This window comes from Aegilops tauschii, chromosome 1, assembly GCF_002575655.3.
Source record: "Aegilops tauschii subsp. strangulata cultivar AL8/78 chromosome 1, Aet v6.0, whole genome shotgun sequence".
Lineage (NCBI taxonomy): Eukaryota > Viridiplantae > Streptophyta > Magnoliopsida > Poales > Poaceae > Aegilops > Aegilops tauschii.
This window is the reverse complement of record NC_053035.3, coordinates 12,505,545-12,519,218: the sequence shown is the minus strand read 5'-3', so window position 1 is coordinate 12,519,218 and position 13,674 is coordinate 12,505,545. Positions and strand designations below refer to the sequence as shown.

At 43.4% G+C, this 13,674-nt stretch overlaps 2 protein-coding genes across 2 annotated transcripts; one reads left to right on the top strand and one right to left on the bottom strand.

Moving 5' to 3' along the window:
* Positions 1-571: 571 nt before the first annotated feature.
* LOC109745656 (benzyl alcohol O-benzoyltransferase) lies at positions 572-2,491 on the top strand. The gene is made up of 2 exons (XM_020304769.4): positions 572-1,105; positions 1,203-2,491. The coding sequence occupies exons 1-2, from the start codon at positions 647-649 to the stop codon at positions 2,103-2,105; spliced, it is 1,362 nt and encodes a 453-aa protein (XP_020160358.1). The 5' UTR covers positions 572-646; the 3' UTR covers positions 2,106-2,491.
* A 2,848-nt stretch (positions 2,492-5,339) lies between these two features.
* On the bottom strand, positions 5,340-7,318 carry LOC120966858 (uncharacterized). Its single transcript, XM_040393427.2, has 3 exons — positions 6,977-7,318; positions 6,338-6,549; positions 5,340-6,107 (listed from the first exon to the last, which is right to left on the bottom strand). The coding sequence occupies exons 1-3, from the start codon at positions 7,218-7,220 to the stop codon at positions 5,505-5,507; spliced, it is 1,059 nt and encodes a 352-aa protein (XP_040249361.1). The 5' UTR covers positions 7,221-7,318; the 3' UTR covers positions 5,340-5,504.
* Positions 7,319-13,674: the final 6,356 nt, after the last annotated feature.

Sequence of the window (13,674 nt, the reverse complement as noted above, 5' to 3'; positions counted from 1 at the left end):
AGTCGCACTGTTAGTTTCCCTTCTTTTGGGTTGAGTTTCATTTTCAACGGAAAATAGAATTGAGCAGTTCCTCCCTATTCTAAAAAACCTTTTGTTCTGTTAGAAAAATATTTGTCTAGAAGAAGTGAGCATCACACATAGTTGTCCTATGGAAGTTTCCAAGTTTTTCTTAATGAGGTAGGATCTATAGCATGTCGGAATATATTTATAGTACATTGTTTTTTTGTGAATGTTCCATTATTTTGGTATGCTAACGGGTTTACAGCTTTGTTAGATCAATCACATGCAAAATCTTTTGATTACTCGCGGTCTCGCTCACCCCTTTGACACTTCTAATAGCCATTTTATATTAAAGGCTGACACAAATACGCATGCAAGGACAAGTGGACAACTGCTACGGTATATTCTCGCTTTGTTTTGTGATGTATTGAGATTTTCCAGTGTAGTATTCAATAAACAAAAAACATCGGCAGTGCTTTGATGATGATGCATTACCGAACGGCCGACGCCGGCACGGGAGGTTCCGTGCACGGTACATTTTCTGCTTTAGCTTATAAAGTGAGGCCCAGCTTTGCTCGTCTAGTCAACGGCACATTGCAACGCATAGAAGTTCTCTACAGCCCACCTTGGCTTTGATACCGCGTTCATGGCTTCGCCACTACCGGCATTCGTTGTGCGGCGAGCCACGCCGGTGCTGGTGGTGCCCTCGGCACCGACGCCGCAGGAGGCGAAGCCCCTGTCGGACATCGACGACGCAGCGGTCATGCGCTTCTACTCCGCGGGCGTCCATCTGTACCGCGGTGACGTCTCCAAAGAGGGGCAGGACCCCGCCAGGGTCATCAGGGAGGCGCTGGCAAAGGCCCTGGTCCCCTACTACCCGCTCGCCGGCCGTCTGCGTGAGGAGGCCGGGAGGAAGCTCGTCGTGGAGTGCTACGCACAGGGCGTCCTGTTCGTCGAGGCTGACGCTGACCTTACGGCGGACGACTTCGGCGACATTGGGTACCCCCCATTCCCCTGCTACGAGCAGTTCGTCTTGGAGGACACGGCCACCACCAACGACGGCGGTGCCGAGCCGGTCGTCGACCGCCCCCTCTTCTATGTTCAGGTACCAAGCTCTCCAATACATGTTCGTCGCGTCTGAAGCTTTTATTCAGGTACCAAGTGCACATGTGATCTAAACCCCCTTTACGTACGTACTGCAGGTAACGCGGCTCAAGTGTGGAGGCTTCATATTTGGGCATCGTGTGTGCCACTGCATGGTGGACGCGCCGGGCTGCGTGCAGTTCGTCAGGGCCATCGCCGAGCTGGCGCGTGGCGCCGACGCACCGTCGGTGCCACCGGCGTGGGGCAGGGAGATGCTCATGGCGCGGCAGCCCCCGCAGCCGTCGTCCTACCCGCACCTCGAGTTCCAAGAACCCGCGGGCGGGCCGGAGCCGGACCGGATGCTCACGACGCCCCCAGGCGACAAGGTGTGCGTCCACTTCTTCTTTGGGCCACGGGAGATCGCGGCGCTGCGGCAGCGGGTGGCACCGCTCACCTGCTCTCGCTTCGAGCTCGTGGCCGCCTGCGTCTGGCAAAGCCGCACGGCCGCACTTGGCTATGCAGCCGACGAGGAGGTGCGCCTGTCCCTCATTGTCAACATCCGTGGCCGCACCGGCACCCCTCTGCCGGTAGGCTTCTACGGGAACGCGTTCGCCTACTCCGCCGCAGCGACCACGGCCGGGGAACTCTGCCACGGAGGCCTCGGGTTCGCCGTGGAGCTGGTAAAGAAGGCCAAGTCAGCGGTGACGTACGAACACCTGCTGTCGTTGGCGGACCTCATGGTGGCCACGGGGCGGCCGCTGTTCGCCGTGTCACGGACATGCATTCTGTCGGACGTGAGCCATGCCGGGTTCAAGAGCATCGACGTGGGGTGGGGGGAGGCTGTGTACGCCGGGCCGGTCAAGATAGGCGAAGGCCCCATCCTCGGCTTGAGCACATATTTCCTCCGCTCCACCAACGGCAAGGGGGAAGAGGCCACCGTGGTGCCTGTCTGCCTGCCCAAGGACGCCATGGACAAGTTCCGGCTCGAGGTCGAAGGTCTCACCGGCGGCGCCCCGCTCTAGCTATGGCCGGCCGGGGCAATCCGTTCGTCATATATGATGCTATGTATACGTCACCTACAAGTGTTTCCTCCGTTCCATAATTCTTCTGGTGGTTTTTGGTTTAGTTTAAATTTAAATTAAATCCAAATCCAAGACTTAGGACCGGAAGGAAGTAGTGTACGGCACAGTAAGTATGTGTACCTTATTTAATTTTTATTTTGAGAAATTGTGTATCTTATAATATATTTGGCGATATTTTATTGTCACAACAGGGCTGTAATTATGGGCTTTTTTTGAGGGAGTAATTACGGATATTTTAATATTGTATTTCATTGTTATTCTAATTTTCAATGCTGAGAGAGCAAAACTTGATTATTATTAGTAGCATATATGCCTGTGCGCTGCAACGGGAGAGATGTCTTGCCCGTGAAGCTGCACTGGATGTTTCTGCAATGATGGGTGACAGAGCAAGAACCAACATATTCTCTTTTATTGGCACGTGCAATCTATCATCGGCAAGAATTTAGGAGTACCTCATTCCACTCATGATTCTCGAGACAACTTCCTTATTTTCAGACAACCACTTTATTTCTAGACAAAGGCGACCTATCTCAGTTCATCCTCCTTAGGAATTGGATGAGACGTCGCAAGTTCGATTCCTTATGGCTGCAAAATGTTTTTGCCTCCCTCGATGAGGGTCGATGGGCAAATGCGGAAAAGGCCCAGTAGGGATTGTGAATGAGGCCCAATACTACCTAAGCGACAGAGCAATTGTTTTTGCCTTTTCATGTTCGAGTGCTCCTAGCCACTTGAACAAATGTGTCCTACTAACCAATGGCCAACATGAATATTTAACAACATACTGCAGCATTCAAATTGAAGCATTTATTGATTTTTTTGAACTTTTCAAAAAAAAATATGAATTGCCGAATATTCTAGAAATGTTATTTTATTAAAAAAATACGAAATTGTTTTTAGAAAATTCCATATATTTTTCAAAAAACACAAACAAAATTTGAAACATGAATATTCTTTGAAATTTGCATAAAGTTGTAAAAACATGATCCTTTTATAAAAACACGAATACTTTTTGAATTTGTCAAATTTTTTGAAAACGAGAACAAGTTTTGAACATTCAGAAAAAAATTAGACTATTATTTAATAAATTCGAAAATTATTTTGAATTTGTAAACATTTCACTAAAACCAGAGTAGTTTCCGAATAAGAAACATTTTTTTAAATTAATCTTTTAAAATCTCGAATAACTTTAGAAAAGACAAACATTTTTTGAAAAATGGGAACATATTTCAAATTTATTTTCTATTGAGAAAAAATGTTAATGTTCTGAATATTTTTCAAATTTGGAACAAATTTTTTAAATTTTTACTATCTTTCGACAATTTGTACAAAAATTGAAATTCTATTTTATTAAAAAAAAATGAATTTATGAAAAGTAGGAAAAATAAAAATAAACTTGGAATGAAGAAATTAAAAAAAGGAAAAAAAGGAGAAAGGAACAAAAACGTTAAAAGAGAAACAAAAATTAAGAAACGCAAATGGGTGGCCCAATTATGGGAGCCCCGTGCAAAGCTCCGAATATTTCCCGCTTGATGCGGCAAATAATATTTTGCCAACTGCTTGGGCAGGAAAATAAGTAGGCTGGTTTCGCTGGGCACAGTGGGCATCGCAGGTATGAAATTCTGGACAAACCGGTTTTATTTTTCTGGTAGATGGACGCACAAAAATTTAGTACGACCTCGGATAGGAAAAAAAACTATAATGGTCATGCTCTAAATTATAAAAAGTGAGGCAAAAATTTCTAATCATCATAATTAAATTGAAAATTATATACAATTTGCCATGAGGCATTTCAAATCATTCAAACAAAATTTGCATGGTGATAATTATTTACAAATTTTCAATAAGTTTTATTTTCGAAAATATTGTTTCGTGTACAAACACATTTTTTTTGGAAGTTGCCAAGTGTATAAATTTAGCATTGCGCATGGAAAAAAAGGAATTGTCATGTTATGTATAATGAACTTGCCATATTGTTGATTGTAGATTTATTCATAACAGCCCTCAAGGTGTGCAAGAACAAAGGACAGCATGAGCCTTTGTTTTTGTGCTGTTTAAATAATGATTCACAGAAAATTGATCAAGTGTTGAACATTTCTTAAATTATTTTAAGGAGAAGTATGCCTCTTGATGCTCATCAATGCGTTCAGAACAGCCAGTTAGGCAAAACAACCGAGAGTGTTGCAATCAACTGTTTTTAGAGGTAGAGATGGCGATCATTCAGAAGTTCAGATTGAAGTGGCAAATATTACAACATACTGACCTTTATCCGCTCATCGTGCTAAATCCATATACCCAAGTCAGCAATTCCAACACTTTCCTTCTTCTTTTTTTGCGGTAATTCCAACATTTTCCAGTGCACTTGTCATCACCACCAACTTCATGCACTAGCATATTTAGAACAAGAAATTACACTCATGCATAACTTAAGAGCAAAATCATATACTGGAAAAATCATGAGTTGTTTGTCTTTGGGCTAATGACATTCACCTATATGATAGGAAAGGCACTAGGTAATATACTTGATTTAGTGGGAAAATAAACGTATGCCCTAGGTTATATTCTTGATTTGGGAGAAAAATCATCACAAATGTCGTAAATTAGCATATCCACATATGCATATGTAGAGGCAGTGCCAGAATCCCAGAACCAATACCATTTGTAAAAGAGAACATGGGAAGAAAAAGTACATCTGGTAGCATGGTGTCTGGAAGATCGTTTCCTTTGTAAAGATCCTCAAATTTATTATGTACCACCAAACTTTTGTCTCTTGAACAGGCAACATGGATATAAAAATGAAGTCACATTCGGGAAGGAGACGCCTTCTCAACAAACATGTGGTTCAGAACTGAGAACATACAGGAGCCTCCTGCCTCCTAGTTGAACCATCTTCCTAGTTGTGAATCAGAAGTTAGTTCAGAATAACAGCAACAAAATGCAATGCAAAGCCACCTTCCAAATAATTTAATTTTCAGGATATTTAGGTAACACAGAAGTTACCATGAGCAATCAATACAAACCGTAGAAAAATATGATAGAAAAGTCCCTTAAAGTGACATATATATGTTCATATTTCCGCCTAATACAGGTCTAACAAAACGCCAAGTGCACTAATCTGCTTTAATTATGCAAAGAAATTAAACCAACAAATTCAGTATAACACTCCACCATAATACGTAATAACTTAGTTTGCTACTCATTACTTATAAATTATAATTCATCAATTTACTTAATAACAATAACATAACTTAGTGGACCACATCACTACATCACGACTAACTTAGTTCACTACATCATTGCATCACTCCATTACATCAGAACTAAGTTGACTAAGTCACAGGATTACAGCCTAAAGTCCATCAAGGACCAGACAACCCTGAATCCGAACTTCCCAGCACCACACGTAATTTCCTCTTCATCTGCACCAGTGCGGTGTGGAGTAAAATCAATGGTTCGTTCAGCACAAACACCAGCAGCCACATTATTGATTTGAAACACCACCGTTCTTTCCAGACAGATAGTAATGACACTTCGCCCGAGTTTGATAACTCCACTTTCATCACTTGTAACCACGCCATCTGTCTTGCTATCATGAATCACAATTGTTTGTTCAGTGTCCAGATTGCGAACTTTATCTGAGATGCCAACTATTATATTTCCTTTGAAACAGCCCTCGAGAAGCTTGATTTCAATGGTGCACTCGACTGCATTAAGAACAGTTGCGAATCTCACTTCCGTAGTGCTGAGCCAGCTCTCAAGGGTTTCACTTCTAACCACGACATCTTCCTCTCTAGACAGTACTCGGCCATCAATACTTATTAGACCCTTGCTAAATGGCCTGTCTAGAGACACTCCATCTTCCCTGATTTTAAGATCTATCTCTAGATAGATGAAATCAACCAGGACTAGACCTCGGCTTGGGCCAGTTAAAATCAGCATTCCATCCTATGAAAAGAATTGCACGAGAGATTAGAGTATGCTCATCCAAACACTGCTCAAAATGAAGATTGGAAGCATGCCATAAAAGCTATTCCATTCATATGCAGATGACTATCTGGATCGACAACCACCAGCACAAAGATGACTCTGTTTAGATGTCTATTAACAGTTGATATTAAATGCATCATCGAATAAAATGAAACCCCATGGGAACGAACTTAGAAGCAAGGATGTACCTTGTCGAGACGCTGGCAATCATCTCTATTGCGGTGAAAGAGATAAATGCACTTGTAGTCAATGCTGTCTCTGGCAATGACACGGCCGTAGACATTTACTGGGAAGCCTACATCTGAGGAGACTATGCTGACCGAGAGGATGTTTGCAGAGTCTTCTAGCCCAAATTCATCTTCGTAGATACTATCAGTGTATCGCATTGGAGGGACAGACGCTGCAATGAATAAGCAAAATAAATCTATCAAATTATTTTATCACAATAAACAGCCCATCTTCCCATTTCTATCCAAGTGAGTTAAACCTTCTAATATTCTTATTTCACCTACGAGTTAAATTCGAGAGTAAACTATCGTCCCGCAATTTGTACAAAGTTGACATCAATTTTAGCAAAATACAGTGATCCCTATTGTGAAGTGATACATATGAATCAAAATCCAAATAAATGAATCCAGATTCGTTGTTTACTGCTATGCATTGATATTTAATGATGAGCATGGCATGTCAGAGCATTCTCATGCAGACGATTATACAGGTGAGCCGTGCATACTACTTACTGTAACTTAATTCAGTTCGCATACTTCGGAAATTTACAAATATCAGCCAAGGAAAAACAATTGTGGATGAATATAGAGGCTGCTTACACTCTTCGTTGATGTCAAAGACGGAGAAATCTCTGAGAAAGAATCGGGTGTAGACGTCGCGCTCGACCTTGGGATCATACTCGATGATGGAGTCCATGACCGCATCGTGTGCCTCGCGTCTCCGCCGGTTCTCCTCCGTCTTCCGCGCCTTCTCCTCTTCCTCCCGCCGACGCCTCTCCTCCTCCTTCTCCTTGTCCGCCTCCATCTCCGCCCAGTCCTCCTCGTCAAGGAAGAGAAACTCCATGTACACGACCTCCTCCTCCTGTGCAGAATCCCAACTCGCCGCCGCCGCCGCTGCCCGCAGAGCCAATCGTGCTAACCCTACAGCGCAGCTCTCGACCCCTTTCCTCTTTATTGATTCTTTGGGCTGGGCCAATGGTCCAACTGACGTGTCAGCCCTTAATTAAGAGAGTTCGGGGGCCCGGGGCAAAACTAGAATCAGGGGCGCTTAGCGTAGAGCATAAAATAATATACAAAAAGGATCTTGTATTCTTCGCTGAATCGCAATACAATAATTTTTAGGGGACTGCTACGCATCGGCCGGCGGAAAAAGATCCGCCGCCTAGTGAGCCGTCGGATTTGATAAATCGAGCGGATGCACGTCTTTCTTTACTTCGCAACAGAGACTTTGTTGTAGAAACACTTGTAAGACAGATTATCTTGTGGATTTTTTTTGTAACATAGATTGTGTTGTGAGAATTTTTTGCAACATAGCTCATGTTGCAGAATTTCTTTTTTGTCTTCATTTTTTTGCAACAAAGGTATTGTTGCTGAAAAACTTTGCAACTGAGGTGATGTTGCAGATTCTTTGTCTTCACCTTTATATGGTGGTACGAAAAAAAGTTTTGCAACATGACTAATGTTGCAGAAATCTTCCTTGCAACAAAATGGAATGTTGCAAAAAAACACCATTGTTGTTCGCCACGAGCTCTCGTCGAACGGTGGTGAGGGGGAGCAGCGCCGCCCATCCTTGCCATCGCGTCGCCGTGAGTTAATTACCCAAAACCACCAGATTTGGGGCTAGGGTACTCCAAAACCACCAACTTGGTCGAAAATAACGAACAACCACCACTTCTGTGGCAAGTGAATAACATATAGCACTAAAAACGCTGTGACCCGCGGCTAAGTGCGAATCTGACATGCCTGCCCGCCTGTCGGGACCACGTGGCCAGGGCTAACGGCGGAGGCCAGATGACCGTTTCCCCTGCTCGTCAACTCTGTTGGCTCGCCCTCTTCGCTGTCCCTCGCTCTCATTCCCCCCCTTTCCCATCTTGCGCACGACAATGGCGTCTGCCCCAAACACCGGCGATGTGGACGGTGGTGGCGACCACGGTGGTGGCGATGTTCTTGGCTTCGACTTCGCATCGCCCTCGTCAGCTGCTGGCGGCCCGCCGTCGCCGTGCCGCGCGCGCACGGCCTGGTCGGACCCGGCGGCGGCCGCGGTGGTGGCGCCCGCTGCAAGGGGTGGATCCAGATCCGTGGACGACGAAGGCGCCGAAGCCGGATCCGAGGGGGAAGAGCCACCATCTCCCTGCCGTGCGCAGAAGGAGTTTGCGCAACGGGCTGCGCGGGCGCGGCTGATTCACCAGCCGGCCATCGTAGTAACACCGGCGACGAGTATGACCTCTATGTGACCTCTCTGTCATTTGATTTACTTGCTGGCGTATTAGGTTAATTTATGGTTTCATTTAGCCTCACAATGTAGTAGTTGTGATTTATTTGCTAGCGTATTAGGTTGATTTAGGGTTTCATTTGATTCAGCATATTTAGTTCAACAAGACAGCTAGAACAAGATAGCTTATATTTACATTTACTTCATTTTGGTATTGTATTAGGTTGAGGTATGAGCAGTGGGACATTCACATTGATTTTCAAGGGTCCAAATATCTGAAGACTAAGATGTATAGAAAAGACATAAGACATTTCTATCTTATGGCCTTGCTGATTGAGAATGGCTACAGTGAATCAGACTATATGTATTATCTGAGTATTGATGGCATAGGATTGGATGGTTTTAAACTTCTAGACAATCAGATTAAGGTGGATGAAATGCTGAGGGAATACGAGGACAGCAAGTCAATCAGATTGACAGTTATTAAGGGCAAGAGGCAGCAAGCAATTGTACCAGCACCAGCATTAGCAGCAGCAACAACAACAACAGTTACAACAGATATGTACGATGAAGATGAAGAATACAACATTGTTCCTCCTGTACTGTTTGCAGTCAATGAAGAAGGTGTGGCACATAAGGATTTTGTTGATCACATTGGCTATAGTTTGTCAGGCCCAGATGAGTGCTTACTGATGGGCACACAGCAGAGTGTAAACTATGAGCCTATCAAAACAATGCCACCTCCCCAGCTAGAAAAATATAACATCAGAAAGAAGACAATGGCAATTATTCAGATATGGAACTGGATTCAGAAACTGAAGATAGTGGAGAGTATGTAGATGCTATAGAAAGTACAGATGATAGCTCTTGTGAAGATGGAGGTGATGCAGGTATGAAGAAGACAGAAGCAGTGCATTGTGAGGGTGACACTGAACCAGAGGACATTTATGATGTTCCACATGTTCAAGAGGAGGAAGACCAAACTGAAGAAGATGCAACTGAAGATGAAGAACAACATTTGACTGAAGTGCTACCTGTTCTGAAAATTGCAAAGAGAGTAGGACCAACATCAAACTCACACTCATCAGCAAATGATCCAATTGAGCCTGACTGGTTTCCTTCAGATGATGAAGATTCAAATATGGGTTTATTGGATTCAGAGGATGATGATGGCAATGAGCCTATGTCTTTCATTATTCCCTCAGGAAGGAAAACAAGAGCAGAGAGAAAAAAGGAAAGAATTTGGTATGATGAAGGCAGACTCAATCCAGAGCAGCAATTCTGTTTGAAGCTCTGTTTCAAAGATGTCTACCACTTTAGGTCTGCTCTTGTTAACTTTCATATCAAGCAACTCAGGTCTTTCAGATATCACAGGAACTGCAAGGACAGGATCATTGCCTGGTTTGATTACAAGGAAAAGGGATGTCCTTTTTTCATTGTTGCTTCTCAGATCAAGCATGAGAAAACATTTTGTATTAAGAAGTTTAGAGCAGAACATACTTGTCCAACCAGTGACAGTCATAGCAAAGTGAGTTCAAAGTGGCTAGGAAACACTTTCCTAGAGACTATTAGATCAGACCCAAACACAACTATGCCAGCATTGGTAGACAAGGCAAAGAGGAAATTTGGAATTGAAGTTCCCAAGATGATGGCATGGAGAGCTAAGAAGAAAGCAAAGCTAATTGTTTTGGGAGATCATAAGAAACAATATCACAGGTTTTCTGATTACATTGAAACTGTTAAGTTATGCAATCCAGGCTCAAGATGCATTGTGACAACTGTCACTCCAAAAAGAACAAATGAAAACCCACATCCTGGTCCTAGATTCCATGGTCTTTTCTTTTGTCTGAATGCACCTAGGGAGGGTTTTCTAAATGGATGTAGGCCTTTCATTGGTTTGGATGGTTGCTTCATTAAGCTTACTACTGGAGCACAAATCCTAGCAGCTACTGGTACGGATGCCAACAACAACATGTATCCTATTGCCTTTGGAATTGTAGGAGTGGAGGACACACCAAACTGGAGCTGGTTTCTCACTCAACTCAAATATGCTCTAGGAGGCACAGAGGGAAAATTTGGCAAATACACCATCATGTCAGATAGGCAGAAGGTTAGTGATATGTTATATTTGCTCTTGTTTAATGTGTACCTTTGCTCTGCTAGTAAGATTTAGGTTTACTGTTTAGCTTTGCTCTACTAGTAACATTTAGGTTTATTGTGTAAGCAGGGACTACTTGAAGCTATCAATGCTGTATTTCCAAACTGCCCACAAAGATTTTGTTTAAGACACATTTATGCAAATTTCCAAAGAGCTGGCTTTAGGGGTGAAGATTTGAAAAAATGCATGGACAGTGCTAGCTATGCATACACAAAACATGGTTTTGATGTTGCCATGGCCAATTTGAAGAATGAGTGTGAGGATGCTTGGAGGTGGTTATCTGGTATTCCAGTACACACATGGGCTAGGCATGAAATGGACACAAACTGCAAAACTGACCTAGTGGTTAACAACATTAGTGAGGTTTTCAATAAATATATCCTAGATGTTAGAAACAAACCAATTGTGACAATGATAAATGGAATCAAAGACAAGTTCCTAGTCAGGTTTGATGGAAAGAGAGAAGGTGCAGAAAATTCCAGATGGGAAATAGCTCCAACTTATGCAGGGATGCTGGAGCTCAGCAAGAAGTATGCTAGAGATTGCAAAGCAATTAGGGCAGGTCCAAACTTGTGGCAGGTCACCAGTGGCCCACAGACATATGTTGTCAACCTTCTTGACCACACTTGTGGATGCAGGAAGTGGGACATGTCAGGGCACCCATGCAACCGTACTTGCAGTGCTATTTCCAAAGGCAAGATGCAACCTGAGGATTTTGTCAATCCATTCTTCAAGAAAGCAATGTACCTTGAGTCATATAAACCTATAGTGTATCCAGTTCCAGGAGAAGATGCTTGGGTCAAGACAGAGCAACCTGATATTGATCCTCCTATTTTCCACAAAGAGGACCAGAGTGGAAGAAAAGAAGAAGAAAGGAAGAAGGGCAGGTTTGAAGTGCCTAAACCAAAAGATACTTCTAGGATGGCTACAATCAAATGTGGCAACTGCAAGTTAATGGGCCATAGGTTTACTAACTGTTCACAACCTTTGAGGGCTGACCTCCAATTAAGGAAGAATAGAAACATGGTAACATCATCAGCTTTGTCACTTTTTAAACTTAATTACCTACCCATGTTTCAATGTGTCTTTTTCTTTGATTGTTAAACTGTAGGAAAAGAGAAGGCAGAAGGCAGAAGCCTACATTCCACCTGATGCTGCTCCTAGGGCACCAACTGGAGAAGCACCAAGGGCTCCACCTAGGGCTGCTTTCACAGCACCAAGGCCAGCAACAAGGGCTACAGCTTGTAGTTCATCTGCTGGTACTTCATCTACATCTACTTCTGCTTTTGCCACAAAGATGAGATCAGTGAGAGGTGGAAGAGTTGGAGGAGTTTCAACAGCTGGAACAAGTAGAAAGAAGAAAGCTCAGAAATATGCAAGACTAAAGAGCTACTTCACTGCCAGTGGAAATGTTTGAAATTTGATGTGTGCCTCCTGTTTCAAACTTTTGGGAATGCCACCCATGTATCTGTCATGTGAACCTGTGTTTCATTAGAGTTATGTGAACCTGTGTTCCATTTGGGTGCTATGAACTGTGAACCTATGTAGTATTTGAGTCATGTGAACCTCTGTTCCATTTGGGTGCTATGAACTATGAACCTATGTACTATTTGAGTCCTATGATACTATGTCAACCTGTGTTTCATTTGATTATGTCAACCTGTGTTTCATTTGATTATGTCAACCTGTGTTTCATTTTATTATGTCATTCTGTGTGTCATTTGAACCCACCCGAAAGTAGGGTTGTCGACCCCTCGACAACTACACAACCATAAAGAACCCACCCAAAAGTAGGGTTGTCGAGCCTTCGAAAACTACCCAACCATAAAGAACCCACCCAAAAGTAGGGTTGTCGACCCCTCGACAACTACGCAACCATATAGAACCCATCCAAAAGTAGGGTTGTCGAGCCTTCGACAACTACCCAACCATAAAGAACCCACCCAAAAGTAGGGTTGTCGACCCCTCGACAACTACACAACCATAAAGAACCCACCCAAAAGTAGGGTTGTCGACCCCTCGACAACTACCCAACCATATAGAACACACCCAAAAGTAGGGTCATCGACCCCTCGACAACTACCCAACCATATAGAACACACCCAAAAGTAGGGTTATCGACCCCTCGACAACTACCCAACCATACACCCAAAAGTAGGGTTATCGAGCCATCGAAAACTACCCAACCATAATTATATTACTCAGAACATGACTAATATGGCACTTCCATCAAACACAAAACAAGCACAAATAAGTCATTAATAGCATAATCCAGTAGCACAATTGGATTCACCAGAAGCACAATTTCAGCACAAATGTCTTGAGATGTTTAGTGATACAAATAGCAGATACTAGTACAACGACATGAATTCATTCATCAACTATCTCCTTGATCTTCCCCTTGGTGGCCTCCTTCTCCTTGAATAGATCACCTATGGTGTACTCCAGGTGCCTTTTCTCTTGCTTGAACTTCTCCCTGTGCTCCAACAACATGTCCCTCTCCTGCTTGATCTGGTCCATCTCCTGCAGCAGCTTCAACTTCTCTAACTTCTCTTGGTCTCTCTCTTTCTCTGCTTTGGCCCTTAGCACCTGATGGATGTTAGTGTCTGCTTTGACAGCCAAGTTCTTTTTCTCAAGCTCTTCCTTCAGGTCACTAAGAGCTATTCGTGCATTGCCTAACCGGGCAATTGCATCCTCTTTGTCAGCCACCATTTTGGCAAAGTCAACTTTAAAGAACCTCAGGTCATTTTCCATCTTTCTCTTCTCTTCAACTACCTTGTAGACTTCTTCAGCATTAACTACGTTCTGTCTCAACCTGTCAGTCAACTCCTTCTCATACATAGACCAGATCTTATTTAAAGATGTCTTCAATGGGATTGGCCACTCAGAATCAATCCATTCCACATATGGGCACTTGGGTCCATCCTA

What these genes read in the sequence shown, in the direction of transcription:
- LOC109745656 (XM_020304769.4), top strand. Translation starts at nt 647, where the DNA reads ATGGCTTCGCCACTACCGGCATTCGTTGTGCGGCGAGCCACGCCGGTG. An exon ending in GCCCCCTCTTCTATGTTCAG is followed by an intron (nt 1,106 to 1,202) that starts GTACCAAGCTCT and finishes TACGTACTGCAG; the next exon opens with GTAACGCGGCTCAAGTGTGG.
- LOC120966858 (XM_040393427.2), bottom strand. Translation starts at nt 7,220, where the DNA reads ATGGAGTTTCTCTTCCTTGACGAGGAGGACTGGGCGGAGATGGAGGCG. An exon ending in CTTTGACATCAACGAAGAGT is followed by an intron (nt 6,550 to 6,976) that starts GTAAGCAGCCTC and finishes TATTCATTGCAG; the next exon opens with CGTCTGTCCCTCCAATGCGA. An exon ending in ATTGCCAGCGTCTCGACAAG is followed by an intron (nt 6,108 to 6,337) that starts GTACATCCTTGC and finishes TTCTTTTCATAG; the next exon opens with GATGGAATGCTGATTTTAAC.